We start from the raw sequence: 18,005 nt of genomic DNA on the forward strand, positions 1-18,005 counted from the left end.
GTTGCCCTTAGACCCCGCCAAAGGGGTCCTGCCTCTTTGGAAACCCCGGACCCAGGGGCGTTGCCCCCGAACCCCCCGACTTGTCGTCGAACGGACTTCTAATTCGATCTTATACATGTGTATACTCCACACAAACCCGTACATATATTATAGTACAAATTATGAAGACCTTTTAGCTCACATGTTAGTTCTAATTACATAAAATAACATGATAACACTAAAATCACCAACATGTGTTCCTCCTCTAATCTCCAGGGGTGTCGAACGGGTAAGATTTTCTGGTTTCGGGTAGAATGGGTATTTCTTTAAGAAAATGATACGCGATAACCGACCTATATTGTAATTTGGATTTTCGGGTTTCAGGTATTCGGGTTTGAGGTCGGGTCAGGTAATTATCGAGTATACCCGGAAATTTCTTAAATGACACTTATTGATAATTTTTTTCTTTATTTTTTTATTTTTACATATTGGTTGGTTTAATAAAGAATCAGGTAGGAAAATACTTCATACAATTAACAAGTACATATATAATAACAATACAAATCATTATAATATGTTATGTACTTTTTTAATTTCATTCCGTGTTATAGTGAGAAACTGAGAATTGTGATGACGGTTCAGGACTCCAGCTTCAACGTCGTATTCCCTTTGCAAGTTTGCGTCGACTGTCGAGTTGTCATTCATAAGAAGGAAACGAAAGGTTTTGTTTTATTTGAAGTGTGCGTACGTGAGTGCATTGTATATTTGGTATTATTTAAAAAACGAAATTATGGTTTTCGGGTATACCGGAAAATAAATATTCATACCTAAAACCCGACCTATATTATTAATATAAGGTTAACCTATTATCCGAATGTTCATACCCGTTACACGTTCTACCCGACCTATTCTACCCGAATTCGAAAAGGATCGAATGGGTAGAACGGGTTTCAGACAGACCTACTAATCTCATTTTGCTAATTCCAATTTCAATGCACACCATTCCACTTTTTTAAGAAAACCTTTGTCATTTTCCAACCAAAATTAACAACCTCGGAAATCTATACATAAAAGATACATCAACAAGCCAACTATTATTCTAAAATCTAGTTTTGATCCATCACCCACGTGTCTTTGCAAATACGAATTCAAAATAGTCCATTTGTCATATTATACTCTAAACACCTTTCCTTTAAAAAAAAATAATAATAATAAAAAACTACTAAAAATAAAAACTAATAGAGATTTCTTTTTTCTATGAGCGGATAGACATTACCAAAATACCAAAAAAAAAATTAAATAAAATAAATAATAAATAAAATTGTTTGTATTCTAAAATACAAAAGTCATAAAATATAAATAAAAAATAGCTTTTCGTTTTCAACACTTATTCTAACCTTAAGATTTATCAGTGTGGACAATGCCCACTCGTGTTATTATGACATTGCGTCGGAAAACGTCGTTACCATGGTCCAAACACCGCCCCGGCTTACCGTATTTGCATGTTATGTTATTTTCTATGGTGATGGTAACGAAAGACAATTGCACATTTTGAGAGTAATAGTCATTTGACCAAACGGTCACAAATGTAAAAAAATAAAAATATTTTTTTTTTAAAAAAGTGAACAAATTTTTTTTTCAATTTACCTCACATATAAATACAAATATACACTAATTTTTACCTACACAAATCTTCTATTTCTATGGTGTTATTACACAAAAATCAACCACTTTCTCATTCAACTAAATATGGGGCAAAACTAGAACATACTTCCTCCAAACACAAACACATCCACTTCGCTCGGTTTCATGACATATGAGGGCTATGCGAACCTCCTCAACTCTCTAAACTCACCACAAATACCATTTTCAGAAAACTTTTTCAATTCCGCCTCACCCCAATACAATTCCCTACATAGCCCTACTTGCAACAAAACTCAAACATTCAACAAAATATTTTCAACACTTTTGCTTCCATGCCACAAACAACCACACAACCACCGCTCACACAACCAGTGCAACAAACGATTGTTGAAACTTAAGCAGGAGGTAGTCGGAGTGGTGGTGGGAAAGGGAAAACGATCGCTTAAACTGAAGAAGAAGAAGAAGAAGAAGAAGAAGAAGAAGAAGAAGAAGAAGAAGAAGAAGAAGAAGAAGAAGAAGAAGAAGAAGAAGAAGAACATCCACTATGATGGACACCAGATGAGCAGTACGTGTTGGTTGTGGCGTGGTTTGGGACCTCGAAAATCCAACTATAGGATACAATATGCAGAGAGTTGGTTTTTCGGAAGTTGTGCTCGGAAAATTTCGCCTAATTTTGAAGAAAGATAGGGCATATCGCAATACCGATATGCTTAGTAGCAAGTGGACTCCAATTAGTCGGAAGTGCACCAAGTTTAATGGGATCTACAACAAACTTTCCTTGCAAAAACAAAGTGGTGCAAATAATTTTGATGTGTTCAAAGCCGCGAAGGAGCAATATCACGTCGAAATGGGTCATGTTTTCGAGTACGAAAAAATTAGGGAGATAATGAGAAACGATCCAAAATGGCTTAAAACACCAACATCGTCGGAGGTACAATCGAAGAGGTTGTGTGGTTCGGGTTTGTTAGACGTTTCCGACGCACGAACTAACATCGATCTCAACACCAACACGGATGACATCCCTGACGATATCGAAGAGATCCCCCCTCCCCCACGCAGACCGACCGGTCGCGTCAAAGTGAAGCGCGCTGAGACATGTGGGCGTAGCCAATAGAAAGGCACAAGATTGGCGTAAATGAATGAAAAGTTCGACCAACACAATCTAATCGCACAACAAAAGGTTGAAGTGCAACATGAGAGTTCCTTCATAAACAAGCGGAGGAAAATAAAATGACAAGGAATTTAACAATTCTTCAGACTAGCGAAGAAAATATGAGACCATGACAAGTACAAGTGCTCCGAAAGATGAAGGAGATAACCGAGAAGACATATTTGGATGACTAGTGTATCGTTTTTATGTTTTTAGGACTATGGTTTTTTTTACGTTCAATGTTTTTTTTTTGTGTAATGCTATTTTTTAGTTTATAAATGTTATGGTTAATTTAGGATTTAATTAAAAGGCATGTTTTTAAAATAATCTAACATGAATAAAAAACACATCGAAAATAAATAAAGTGAAAAAAGAAAAAAATAAGTTGAAAAATATGAAAAAAATGATGACATAGAAAACAAAGGGTGTTCTAACATGTTATCCATTTCCTCCAATTGATGTTGTAACACCCAGTCCCGCTTAGCGAGTTGACTCAGTTACAACTCATCCAACCAGATTTCTCAGATCGGGACAACGTCATTTCTCACGTCGTGAGACCGGTTCTGACCAAATTTAAGCATTAAGCTCTTAATCCTTTAAGATACTCTTTGGGACCTTCCTCGACCCTAAGGACTACAAAAATCATAGCTTTTAAGTCATGTATGTCCAATGAATGACTTAGATACTAACTAGGTCAAAATAGAAGTAATAAGATCAAGACTCATGCTTGGAGTCTAAAACCAACACCGAAACTCAGATCCTAAGCATCATATACAGGAGGTGTCTCAATAATCCATAAAGTTGCCAACTTTATGGATCCCATGCATTCTATACAACCCAATCATGCAAAGAAAAGCTCCAAAACCTAAATCTAACATGCAAGAGGCAAAAAGGTAAGAGCTTTGTGACTTATAGAGGTCCAAAAGCTTAGAAAGACCAAGAGGTAGAAGCTATATTGCAAAAATGAAGCACCACAAGAGTCCTCTTTCACTTTAGTGGACCAAAAACCACCAAATAAGCTCCTTAAGGTCACCAACAGTGGCCAAAGTTCTGAAAGCGGTTGAATCTAGGGTTTTCAGGAGGCTAGAGAGTGAGAGAGGATGAGGATAGGCAGCCATAACTCTCTCATTCCTTTAAATACTTGAAAATTAGAGTTTTGGTTCATTAGGCCTTTCTCACGTCACCTCATTCCTCATGTCATGAGACTTCAAGAATGCGGGTCAAATGGTCAATGGCACTCACATCGTGACCATTATGGCTCACGTCGTGACCCTCCTCCAAAATGTAAGAATTCAATAAATTAAGTACCTCAAGGATTCGGAGGATACAATTCTCCTCCACTTGAATCAGACTTCATCCTCAAAGTTTGTCGCTGCAAATAACTTTGGATAATGCTCCCTCATCTCATCCTCAGGCTCCCATGTCCATTTTGAATCCTTTCGGTGCTGCCAATGCACCTTCACCAAACCCACAACGTCGTTCCTCAAGGCCTTCGTCTTCGGATCAAGGATCGCCACTGGTCTTTCAATATAATTTATGCAATCATCCACCTGGATGTTCTCCAAAGGGACCACCATAGAATCATCAACCAAATATTTTTGCAGTTGAGAGACATGAAAAGTGTTGTGAATATGATTGAGCTCCTCTGGTAGATCCAAGCGATATGAAACCATTCCCACCTGGCCCAAAACCCTCAAAGGACTGATATACATGAGCCCAAATTACCCTCTTCCTGAATCTGATTACACCTTTCCAAGGTGACACCTTCAGAAGAACCGTATGCCTAACCTATAACTCTAGATCTGATCGACGTTTGTCGACATAGCTCTTCTGCCGACTATATACTATATGAAGTCTACCCCGAATCTGCCGAATCAACTCAGTAGTCTTTAGTACCATCTCAGTACTCCCCATGACTCGGTGACCGACCTCACCCCAACATATTGGGGTCCTGCACTTCCTTCCATAGAGAATCTCAAAAGGAGGTCGATCAATGCTGGCGTTATAATTGTTGTTAGACAAAAACTCTGCCAAAGGGAGATACTATCTCAATTCCCACCCAAATCCAATACACATGCTCGAAGCATATCCTCCAAGGTCTGGATAGTCCACTCACTCTGTCCATCAGTCTGTGGGTGGAAAGTCGTGCTGAAATGTATACAAGTACCCAGCTCCTCGTGAAACCTCTTCCAGAACCTGGAAGTAAACTGGACACCCATGTCTGAAACCATTGTAACTGATACCCTATTTCGTGCCACAACCTCCTTGATGTAAATGTCGTCCAACTTCTCCGCGGAGATACTCTCCTCAATCGGAATGAATTGCACGCTATTGGTCAATCGATTCACGATGACCCATATCGAATCTACTATGTGCGTTGTCCATGGCAACTTTGTGATGAAATCCATAGTAATCTCTTTTCATTTCCAAATGGGAATGTCTAACAATTGTAACTTGTCGTTAGTTCGTTGATGTTTGGCCTTGACTTTCCTACACGTCAAGCACCTCTCCTCATACTATGCCACATCTCACTTCATGTATGGCCACCAATAGTCGATCTGGAGATCCCTATACGTTTTTGTTACTCCGGGATGAATAGATAGCCTCGACTTGTACGCCTCCTCCATCAAAACCTGATACTCACCACCCAAATATGGAACCCACACCCTCCGATGAAGGGTCAATAACCCTCGACTATCATAATCGAAGGAAGCCACCTGACCCACTATGTGCTTGCTCTTACAGTTCTCTTCCTTCATAGCCTCAACCTGAGCTCTCGGATCTACTCTAAAAGTTTAGTAATCACCGTCATTCTAAAACATATATCCCTGATCGGATCCAAGACCGCCTTGCGGGAGAGCATCAACCACCACAATGACCTTCCCCGGGTGATAAAGGATCTCACAATCATAATCCTTCACCACATCCAACCATCTATGTTGTCTCATGTTCAGATTCAGCTGATCCATTAAAAACCTTAGGCTCTTGTGATCCATGTAGATAGTACAGTGGACCCATAAAGGTAATGTCGCCAAATCTTGAGGGCAAACATCACAACCCCAAACTCCAAATCATGCGTAGGATAATTCACCTCATGAGGCTACAGCTACCTTGAAACGTACGGAATCACATGAACCTGCTGCCTCAATACTGCCCCCAAACTTGTGATTTACGCATAACAATATACCATAAAATCCTTAACACCCTCTAGTAGGGTCAGAATCGGAGCCTCACATAATCGTTGTCTCACAATCTCAAAAGTTGCCTACTGCTCAGGCCCCCAACAAAACATGACGGTCTTCTTCTTCAACCGAGTCAAAGGAACCACTATCTTGGAGAAATCCTGAATGAATCTCCGATAGTAACCCACCGGTCTAAGTAAACTTCGAAATCAGATGGAGACCTCAGAACTTCCCAACTTATCACCACCTCGACCTTGGCCGAATCAACCAAAATTTCGTTCTAATTGACAAGGTTCCTCAGAAACTGCACCTCACGTAACCAGAACTCACACTTGGAGAACTTCACATACAATCTCTCATTCCTTGGAGTCTCCAATACCTCCCTCAGATGCTCCTCATGTTGTTCCTTGTTCTTGGAATAGACCAGGATGTAATCAATAAATACAATCACGGACCGATCAAAAATTACCCAATTCATGAGATCCATGAATGCGGCCAGAGCATGATAGGTTTTCTAGGTTATAAACAAAAATTACATGTGACGGAAAAAACACTTAACCCCTTAAGTTCACATGCATCCTAGAAAGAATCTATGTTTTCTCTATTAATAGCAACTAACTATGAATATCAAGAAAACCCTAAGAGAGAGGCTATGAAATCAAAATTCATACATAAAATTAAAGTTAAATATATTTTGATTATTATTATAAATAATCAAAGTAGAATCCTTCTTCTAGATCTTGGAAAGCTAGCACCAAAGGAATGAATGCCTCTAACGGCTTGTTCCCAAAACTCTAATAGCAAGAATACTTAAGGAGAGAGGAGGCTTGAGCATAAATTTGGCTCTATGAAAGCAATAAAAGGTGTGTGGAAAATATGTCAATCATGGTGTCCTATTTATACTTGCTTAAGGAAACTCCCATGGAAACCAAAGAGTCCTGTGGATGATTAATTCTAATTAATCTTAGAAGTAAATCCAAATCAATTCTAATTAATCAATTAATCATACTCTTTCCAATTAATATATTAATCATATAATATATCAATAAATCATATATTTCAATTTCCAATTAGTTTATTATTCATATAATAAACTAACAAATTATCCACTATCTCCAACTGTCATTCTAATTAGTTACTAGTTTTGAAGGCAAACCAAAAAGGACTTTTCTTTTAATTCAAGAATATACCAATTTAGTTATTGTCTTAGACACCTTAATCCAACAGTCTTCCACTTGGATAAGTCTGTAACTACAATTACAAGTATAGACCTTGAAATAAACAACAAAGAGTGCTTTCTAAAGCCACTGCTGAACTCTGATTGAAATCAGCTTTTGGCCCTAAGATAAGTGATCGGCTATTCCTTCATTCTTCAGGATATCGTATAGACACAAGACATGGATCAGAATCAATCTCGTTGTCCAAAATTATGTTTCCCAATTTCCCGATTTATAAATACTTGATTGGACTTCAAATTGAACACATCAATTAGTCTTCGTTCGGCCCAACACTATATAGTAAACTCCAAATCATCGAGGGGCCTAATGATATTGCTTTTCCTATTAGGGCAAGAGGAACAAGTTACTTTGACTATATAGTCATACAATTCACACATCAAATCACACATGGAATAACCCTTTATAACACCCAGTTACGATATGTGTTTGAGTAAACCAATGCACAAATGATCTGTAAACTATGAACTATATATCTGTGTTTAAGAATAGAAGATATTATCATCTTAGAATTACTCATGACAACATCCATGAAGTAATCTCTAAGCGTGGGTTTATCTAATACTTCAAATATCTTTTTTCAAAGTACTAATGAATATTGTAGCAATGCCAATTGCAATGTCTTAACCTCAATCGACAATCTACAATCAATTCATGACAATGTTAATTCACTACTTACTTCTAAAAGTATGAACGACTGTGGAATTTTGAATTATATTTAAATTACTCAGGGAAGTAAAACATGCAAAGTGAAACACAATAATAAATTAATTAACTATGACATCATACCCATTGATCATAAATAAATTGTTATTATTTAATCATCATAACACTTATGAATTTATTCATTGTATAATGTTTCAAGTAATCAACTAACCACTTGAATTAGATAACATCATTCATGCCATGTCCTAAATGTGCATACCATGCCTCTCGATGGTCCTTCCTTTATAAATAGATCTATTAGACATTAGTCCAATGATGCTCAATTCATGATTCTAAATTCTTATTGCTATCCAAGATGTGGTGGAATTCCAATTTTACATGCATTGATTTCTTGTGATATTGAGATTCTAAAGTCTCAAAGACCGAGTCTCCAATATTACAAAATATTCCACTGAAACTTTGTTACTAGAAACAATTCCATGCTAATGAGGTCTCAAATTCAAGGTACACTCCTTGAACACCTTTATTACATTAAATTTTCCAACTCACATGTAGATTTTATAACCAACTCTTATTGTGGATACATTTCCATATACTCATCTCCCATTATGGAATCATTTCCAAATTCCCATATGAACAACAATTATGACCAAGAATCATCTCAATCCAAAACGTATCACTATGGTTCTTCCAAAACAATACCATATTTCCAACTGTCCACAAGCAACCAATCTTTAGTAAACCGACAGTTTGTTTAATAACTCTAGTATCTTGAAATTCTAGTCCTTTTTTTCACAATGCTCGGAACATTTGAAAAATTAGATTAAACAAATATTATAGCACATGTAATTGATCCTATATCAAAAGCATATGGGACTCGATTCAATATTACAAGGGTCCAATATATGTATTTCCATATATTGAATCTCTAATGTTGAAGCATTTCAACATGCTATTCATATGTGCCTTTGACTAAGTTCTATTAAACTATACAATCTAAACATTTAGATTCAAAATGAAGTATGAGTACCCTCTCCCTTATGTCCATTATGGCCTAATAGTTCCCAACCTTTGCAACTTACACATTAGATATATTGTTCCCTATTGATAGTATTGTCAACATGCAATACCATGCATAACAATTGTGTTCCCACTAGCTCTGACAGGTACTTAGATATCAACTTGACTTCGAGAACTCAATACCTTTTGACTTTCTCATGGAAATACAAATTCCTATTTTGCGATGCTTCGTCAAGCCTCTAATTAGGCTTCTTAAGCTTATGCACTTTATCTAGATAGTGTATGCGTTCAACCTCTATCAAGACGTGATAAACATATTTCCTAAAAGTCTAAAAATTTCATTGTCATTCCTCACAATTTGAAATATGAAGAGGGATGCAGTTATGCAGTAGGAGGTTACGAAGTCTCCATTAGATATCAAGAGTTTCTTAGGATTAATAGGGTATTATCAGAGATTTGTGATGGGTTTTATACAAACAATCTTATGTGTGCATGCAACCCTAATTTTGGATCTATGTTTTCACTAATAGACATACAACAAATGAACACAAAAGAAAACCCTGACATGCATCTAAAATTTTTAAATACACAAAAAAAAAAGATTAGAATACATACCTTTGTTGCTATATAGTAATAACAACTAGTTTCTTGAATTGCCTTTGCTCTTGAGAACAAGTACCACAAGTGTAGTACCTCTAATGGATCACAAACACACTTGAGTGAGAGGGTGAATATAAGAGATATGAGAGAGGGAAAACTCCTTGCCTTAGGCCTTGGACGAAAACTCCAAGATCCATCTAGGATTTTTGGCCTATCCCTAATAAAGGTGATCCAATGACCCAAAGCCTCAACTATCAAATAATTACAAAACAACCCCTGTACTTTTAATTAGTTCCTTTAATCCCAAAATTAATTTCTGATTAAATACTAATTAATAATATGATTCCTAATTGATGTATTATTATTATAATATATTAATAAATCATATTTATGCACTAATTTATTATTTTTAATAATAAATAAGCCTCTCTCCTTAATGGTCATCCTGTCTAGTCACCAGTGTAAAGGCAGCCCAAAAGAACCATGCTACTATCGGGTCAAGTACATCCCAATTATAGTTATAGGCTTAGACACCTAATCTAACAGTATCCCACCTGTATAAGTCTAATAACTATAACTGTCAATGTAACTCCAGGATCCGATTAGCAATCGTAGCTCTCATTAGCCGTTGTTGAACTCTGACCTAGTCAATGACGCGTCCTTTAGATAAGGGATCTTGTAGTCCTTTGTTCTTCATGATATCATGTGGACAAATTCATGGAACTTAGTCATACCTATTGTCCAGCAGTTTGTTTCCCAATTTTTGATTTGTCGAACATAGAACTTAATTGAACACATCAATTTAGTCCTGACCGGGCCCAACACATAAGTCAACACAAAATCATCGAGGGGCCCAAGATATCGCTTTTAACCTCTTAGTATAAAAGGAACATATACACTTTGACTTATATGCTTATACTATTTAATCATTAAATCATACACAACAACACACTTTATAACATCAAGTTACTGATGCGTTTACGCATTATCACTGCACAACCAACTTGTAAATAATAACTCATATATCTCGGTTTAAAGACTATATGATATTATCGTCTCACAATCACTCGTGATAAATTCCATGAAGTGATTCATGTGAGCGCGGGCTTAATCCAATACTCAAATCTTATTTCAAGAGCACTCATGAAAGTTGTAGCAAACTTTTGCTATGTCTAAACGCTTACACAGTCTACAAGCCAATTCATAACAGTCTTGCCTCAATACCTACTTCCAAAGTATGACCGACTGTGGATAGTTTGAATAATCATGTTATTCAGGAAGTCAAAATATGCAAAAGTGAAACAATAGTAAACAATTGACACAAGATAGTAACTTTACTCATAAATAAAACTCTTTTATTCAATCATCGAATGTCAATTACATTTTATCTATTACAAGTTTCTAAATAGCTATCTAATCACTAAAACTAATATCTTCCTTCAGCCCAATACTCCAAGCATTAACCCTACTCAGTCCCTTCGTAATGGGATCTGTTGGGTTCTCTTCTGACAATAATGAAGTGGTATTTTCTGTCGATATGCTTGGATCTGCCTTGATCCCTTGGTTCCTTGGTTAAGGCGACCTCACCCTCGTTATCACAGAAAATTTCAATAGGATTCTTTATGGCAGGTACAACTCCAAGGTCTCCACTAAAGTTCTTTAGCCATATTTCCTCTTTCGACTCTTCGCTCGTTGCTTTGTATTCTGATTTTCACGTTGAATCAACTACTGTCTCCTGCTTGGAACTTTTCCAAGTCACTGCTCCTCTATTCAGGGTAAATACCCAGCCTGGCTGAGAGAGGAAATTATCTTGGTCAGTCTGAAAACTGGCGTCACTATACCCTCGCACATCACTCCCACCGAGGATAAGGACCCAGTCCTTAGTCCTTCGTAGGTACTTAAGAATGTTCTTAACCGCAATCCAGTGAGCTCTACCAAGATTCCCTTGATATCGAAAACCATTATCAAAGAAAAAGCCACATCAAGGCGAGTACATGTCACAGCATACATGATCGAGCTAGTGGCGGAAGCATATGGTACTCGACTCATTTCTGCCATTTCGGCATCAGTAGTCTGACTTTGAGTCTTACTCAGTTTGGTATTGCTCTAGATAGGCAATTCTCCTTTCTTGGAATTCTCCATGTTGAAACGTTTCAACACCTTGTCCAAGTAGGTACTTTGACTAAGTCCTATTAGTCTTTTACTCCTATTTCTGACTATCCTTATCCTTAGAATATAAGCAGCTTCTCCGAGGTCCTTCATAGCGAAGCACTTCCCAAGCCAGGACTTAACCTCCTGCAAGGTTGGGATGTCGTTTCCTATGAGCAGTATGTCATCCACATACAATACGAGAAATCTAACTATACTCCCACTAGCTTTTCCATATACGCAAGACTCATCCTCGCTTCTTGAAAAACCAAACTCTTTGAGTTTCTCATCGAAACAAAGATTCCATCTACGAGACGCTTGTTTTAATCCATAGATCGATTTCTCAAGCTTACACACTCAATTAGGGTACTTTGCACCGACAAAAACCTCTGGCTAACTCATGTAAACATCCTCAGCCAACTTCCCATTAAGGAAAGTGGTTTTGACATCCATATGTCATATTTCATAATCATGAAACGTGGCTATGGCTAGCATAAGCCTTATAGTTTTAATCTTTGCTACTGGTGAGAAGGTCTCGTCATACTCAACTCCAAGAGTTTGAGTAAATCCCTTTGCAACCAATCGCACCTTATAAGTGTCTACTTTCCCATCCATGTCGGTCTTCTTCTTTAAGATCCATTTACACCTGACCGTCTTACGACCTGGTACATTGTCAACCAAGTTCCAAACTTGATTTTCATACATGGACTGAATCTCGTTATCCATAGCATCTTTCCATTTCGCAGACTCCGGGTCTGCCATGGCTTCCTTGTAGTTGTTAGGTTCATCTAAATTTACCAGTGTGCTGTCACTGATATACGTATCACCTTCAGTACTAATTTGGAAACCATAAAACTCAGGTGGGACACTAAATCTACTGGAACGTCTAAGAGGTAAGGACTCGTCAATCGGTTCAACAGGAGTTTCCTCCTCGGGTTGATAGCTAGTGTTGGAGGTTCCTTCAGCGCTTGATTCTTGAAGCTCTTCAAGATCAATTTGCCTCCCACTGTCCTCTTTGCATATGATTTCTCTCGCTCAGAAAACCCCTCTCCTCACAACGAAGAAAACATTGTCACTCGATCTTTAGAATAGATATCCAAAGGACTTCTCTGCGGAGTCGATGAAAATACATCGCTCACTACAAGGTTCGAGCTTGTCGTGAGTCTCTCATCTTACGAAAACCTCGCAACCCCAAACCTTGATATGTGCTAACGAGGGAGCTTTCCCCATCCACATCTTGTGAAGTGTTTTGGCAACCTTTTTAGTTGGGACTAGATTAAGGATATGGTCGGCAGTCTCTAAGGCATACCCCCAGAATGAGATAGGCAATGAAACTCGACTCATCATGGAACGAACCATGTCCAATAAGGTTCGATTGCGCCTTTCAGCCACACCATTCAGATGCGGTGTCCTAAGTGGCGTCAATTGTGAAATAATTCCACATTCCTTGAGATAGTCAAGGAAATTGATACTAAGATACTCACCACCTCGATCAGATTAGAGCATCTTTATCTTACTGCCCAATTGATTCTCCACTTCTTGCTTAAACTCCTTGAAATTTTCAAAAGTTTCTGACTTATGCTTGATTAAGTAGATATACCCATATCTGCTACAATCATCCGTAAAAGTAATATAGAAGCGGTTTGCATCCCTTATGGTGGATCTAAATGGCCTACACATGTCGCACCCCAAAATCGGAACGGCGGAACCGTTCGGGGGTGGAGGACGACATGTTTAGTATCACAAGACATGAATCATTGTAAGAAAGTAATGAACAACCATTTCATTAGAAAGAAAGTGTTTACAATGTGTGTGTTCACAAAACATAGAATACATAAGGAAATAACAAAACAAGTATTGAAGCTACTATGCTCCATCTTCTGAATTCCCAGCGCGAGTACCTGTCTATTAGTCTCCTGAGAATACAAGTTATTTTGAAAGAGTTGATCAGCAATTAAACTGGTGAGTTCATAATATTTTAGTGATGTAAGTAAGTTGTAGAAAGTTGTTGTAAAATGTAGTTGAGTTTTCCTGTTCCTCTAGAAAATCCTATATTTCCTACTTTGATGAAAGATACGTAAAATTGATTCTAAAACCCTTTCTATGAGTACTAAATGGATAAGAGTTATATAAAACTCAGAGTAAACAAACAATCAACCGTGCGCATCTGCCCTAAGCCCACAACCAAACAAGAAACAGGAAGTAAGGCGAATAGCACACATCCCATTGTTTGTTAGATCGATGTTGTATATAACCCTGGCGTATTCACTTGTTACTCATGGAGTTAATTGTAATAGTTCCTTTATATTTAACGAAAATATTCTTTAAGAAAACCCTTATTTCTTATAATAAAGTGGTGAACAGAGTGATTACTTCTGTAGTCACTTAGTTTATACTGGCTATATATAATCTAATATCGAATAGATAGTTAATTGGGTGAATCTGCCCTAGGCCCACAACCAAACAAGGAACAAGAAGTAAGGCGGAAAGCACACATCCAACTACCTATTGGGTGTTAATGATATGTAACCATGATGTATAAACTAAGGTATTATATAGTAATCACCTAAGGTCCTTTAAATTTATACTGGTTTAATAAAATGGATTAAACCATTTACTGGTAAGTTTCTAGTTTTGTATACCCAAAGTTCTGATTTGGAAAGTGTGTTTTGTACTGGAAAACTGTGCATTGATTTAGTGTCCTATGACTTGACCCCTACCTGGTACCCTTGTGATGACTTAATATATACAAAACATATATTTATATATCTAGAATCAAATAGATAATAGACTGGGTGAATCCGTTCCAAGCCCACAACGAAACAAGGAACAAGAAGTGAAGCGGAGAGCACACATCCTATTATCTGTCGGATCCTATTAGTATATATATATATATATATATATATATATATATATATATATCCTTTGATGTATACATAAAGGAATCATAAGGTTAGCATTATGGTCCCCTTCTACTAAACGTAGCCTTCTACCAAGGCATTAAATGTTATGTATGTTTGTGAGAATGTGAGTATTCCCTAGTTTATAACTATCTTAACTTAAAAATAGTTTGCATTTGACTTTCAAGTGGTACTGCCACTTTACGAAAGTAATGGGAAAATGTAAGTACTTTAGTATTGTATATAGTACTACTGTTGTACTAATTGCCTTAAATTGATTATTAAGGTATAATGTGATGGCTAGTTCCTATACTATACGCTCTCCCTATCAGATGATTCTAGGAACCAAACACGATTTCGGCAAAACGGCGGTTGCATCGTGTACATCCACATTAAAGCTATATGAGAATGTATACCCAATTTAACTATCACCTTTTGTTTAGAAGAATGAGTTTGTGATTCATTGGTATAATTAGATCCTGTAGTAGTTCCATGCTATAGCAACTTAGTATGTTCATTCTGTTTCTCATATAGTATGTTCTGTTTCTCATATAGTATGTTCGTTCTGTTATCGTGTATTGTATCTAGTATGAACTGAATCTCTAAACTATACCTATTATAGTTTACTAATGTTTTACTTGAACTGTTATTGAAAAGTCTCATTTATCTACTAAGTTATGCTTGTACTTTAAAAACGGAGTTTTGTTATACTATGAAGTAACATAACTTTAAAAGAGTTTTCGAAATGTTTTGATCACTTATAAAAGATATAAGCGATCTTTTGAAAGATGTATATATAACAAACATTTACACAGTTATCATTGTGTTCAACTTGTATTCCCCACTTAAAAGTATTTAAAATAGTTAAAAGATTCATTACGGGGTATGAACTCACCTGTTGTGGGTGATTCAAACGAATATGTGCGTAAGGATGAGAAGTTCCATGAATGATGTACCGAGACTTAACAAGTCCTAAATGACATACAATGGCAAGTATTGACTTAAATATGGCGTTTAGAGGCAACCAAAAGCAAGGAAATACCTCACGGGACTAGGAAACACTTTGACCAAGTGTTGGAATCACATGTGATTTATCAAAGGAAAGTGGAATGGCACTATCATGAGTTTACGGCCATGGGTATACGGCCAAGGGAGTTTACAACCGTAAACTCATGGTCAAGCATGCCTAAGAGGGTGTTCGAAGGCTAGGGAAGCTTGAGGGACCATTGCTCTACACAAGGATGAAAAAGACCATCATAAGGAAGGCTTTTGATGAGTTTACGGCCAAACAAGGAGCTTACGGCCGTAAACTCATGGACATTATGAAGTGAGTGTGGTTTAAGGTCCTATACTCATCAAGCAATGGTTATTGGTCACAAGCTCGGTCATTAGAAGAGTTTAAGGTCTAAACATGCATCAATATGGAGTTTACGGCCAAGGGAGATCTTGGGCCATAAACTCATGATCTTCATGGGGAATGTATGTTTAGATGGTGTATTTCAAGGCTTCCTAGTAGATATGAAGTATAATGAAGGAATACTTACAATATGGAGGCTTGAAAGGGTTGATTTTGGCCAAGAACACTAGTGTGTGTTCTTGGTGTTCTTTTGGAAACTTGAAGATTTAAGAAAACATGATTTTCATGGATGAATTCATGAGATGATTCTATATAATGAGATGTATCAACAAATCAATGAAGAACACTTACAACTTTTGATGATCTAGAGTGAAAAGTTGGATGATACTTGAGAGGATTTGGAAGTTCTTGAGGTTGAAACTGAGATAACGAATGAAAAGTGAAGGATATGAGTACTTATAGAGGAGTTTACGGCCAACCTTGAGTTTATGGCCGTAAACCCAAGTGTCTTGGCCTTGAAATCCTAATGATGAGGTTAAAGCTTGATTTTTTGGACAGTGTCTCTAGCAGGTACATTCTAACACTCATTCCTTAAGTGTACTAAGCTTAAAACTCCTTAGAATGACCTTAAACCATGCTAGAACTCATTACCAATGAGTCTGACACTTGGTTGAGTTGACTTACTGAGCTTTCAAAGTAAAAAATTTTCGGGTTGTCACATCATCCCCCGTTAGATGGAATTTCGTCCTGAAATTAGCTTTCTTACATTACTACTGAGGTTGCGCTCCTTTGATTTGCAGAATACCCACTCGTAGACTTGGCAACTTTGCCATGGTGTTCATGATAGGATTCGTACTTGGTCCATCTATCATTACCTCGTGTATACAAGTCATATATGATTAGGATTAGTAAGACGCTCCAATGTGTGACTCTGCCCCATGTCCACAACCAACAAGGAACAGGAGGTAGGGCGGAAGCACACATACTAAATTTGCGTAATCATAGCCATATATCACCTTCGTGTATATCCTGAATAGTAATACGTGGCTGTATTTGTCCTTAGCCTCTGTGCTCGAACTTGGTATGCTGGACGAGTGGTATTTCGTGACGGTCTACGGTCATCTGACGATAAGGCTTCGAAGATCAAAGTACTCTTCGCATGAGTACTTCGGGGTTTAGAATACGAAAGCTAAAACTGAGGCTTAGGTCGGACTGTCGATACGAATGATGAAGGTTTCAAGAACTTGGCGATCGAGGCGATAGGAACATATGAACTTAGTATGGTGAGGACCACACCAATTCATGACGAATGATAGTAACGGACACTTTATGGACCAAAGTTTTGGCCAATTTGAAAGAAACGTCTATTATACGATGATGTATCCCTGGTGTGTTCGATAACGTGCTCCTAGTGTGTTTGACAATGTACTCTTTGTAAATGTTCCAGTATTTTCTGTTTTCCTTTTAATGTTAACACTCCTACATATCGTACCGCTATGTGTGCATACATACTAATGAGAGTGCTTTGATAACTGGTGATGATACTTTATATCATGATCCTCCTCGGTACCACTACGATCGTCTGTCATATACAAGTTATGATTAATTAAGATGAATAGGATGGTCGACTGAGTAACTCTGCCTCAAATCCACAACCAAACAAGGAACAGGAATTAAGACGGAATCACTCACTCTAAGTCTATAACATCTTAGTCATGCACAACTCTAATGTATATGCTAAGCCATCAAAGCTTCTCTAAACGGATCTTTTAGTTATCTTGAATATTGTGATCTATTTCAATATGTGAGTTATTATAATTACTTTTTAAGTGTTTTCCCCAAGTTTTAATCTTATATAAATATAAATTAATTTTTTAAAGTAATTACTATTTCGAAAACGTACCACTGCTCGTTGACGACTTTGGGGTTGACTCACCGTTGGTGATCATCAGAATGCGTCCATCCACGCCTGAGTTCTTTAGTATTGGGCAGTCCTTATGGTAATGTCTAGTCTCACTACAACCATAACAGGCTTGGTTTTCTTCAGCTTCGGGGACTTGGGAGATCGGTTGAGCCCGTGCCCTGTTGAAACGGATTGTGTGTCCCTTTCTGTGGCAGTTCAGA

General features: G+C 37.4%; 1 protein-coding gene across 1 annotated transcript; it reads right to left on the minus strand.

The window, feature by feature from the left end:
* Positions 1 to 4,119: 4,119 nt before the first annotated feature.
* Positions 4,120 to 4,446, minus strand: LOC145099556 (uncharacterized). The gene has a single exon (XM_079037115.1). The coding sequence runs from the start codon at positions 4,444 to 4,446 to the stop codon at positions 4,120 to 4,122; it is 327 nt and encodes a 108-aa protein (XP_078893241.1).
* Positions 4,447 to 18,005: the final 13,559 nt, after the last annotated feature.

Source organism: Lactuca serriola, chromosome 4, assembly GCF_051521515.1.
Source record: "Lactuca serriola cultivar US96UC23 chromosome 4, Lser_US96UC23_V15, whole genome shotgun sequence".
Classification (NCBI taxonomy): Eukaryota; Viridiplantae; Streptophyta; class Magnoliopsida; order Asterales; family Asteraceae; genus Lactuca; species Lactuca serriola.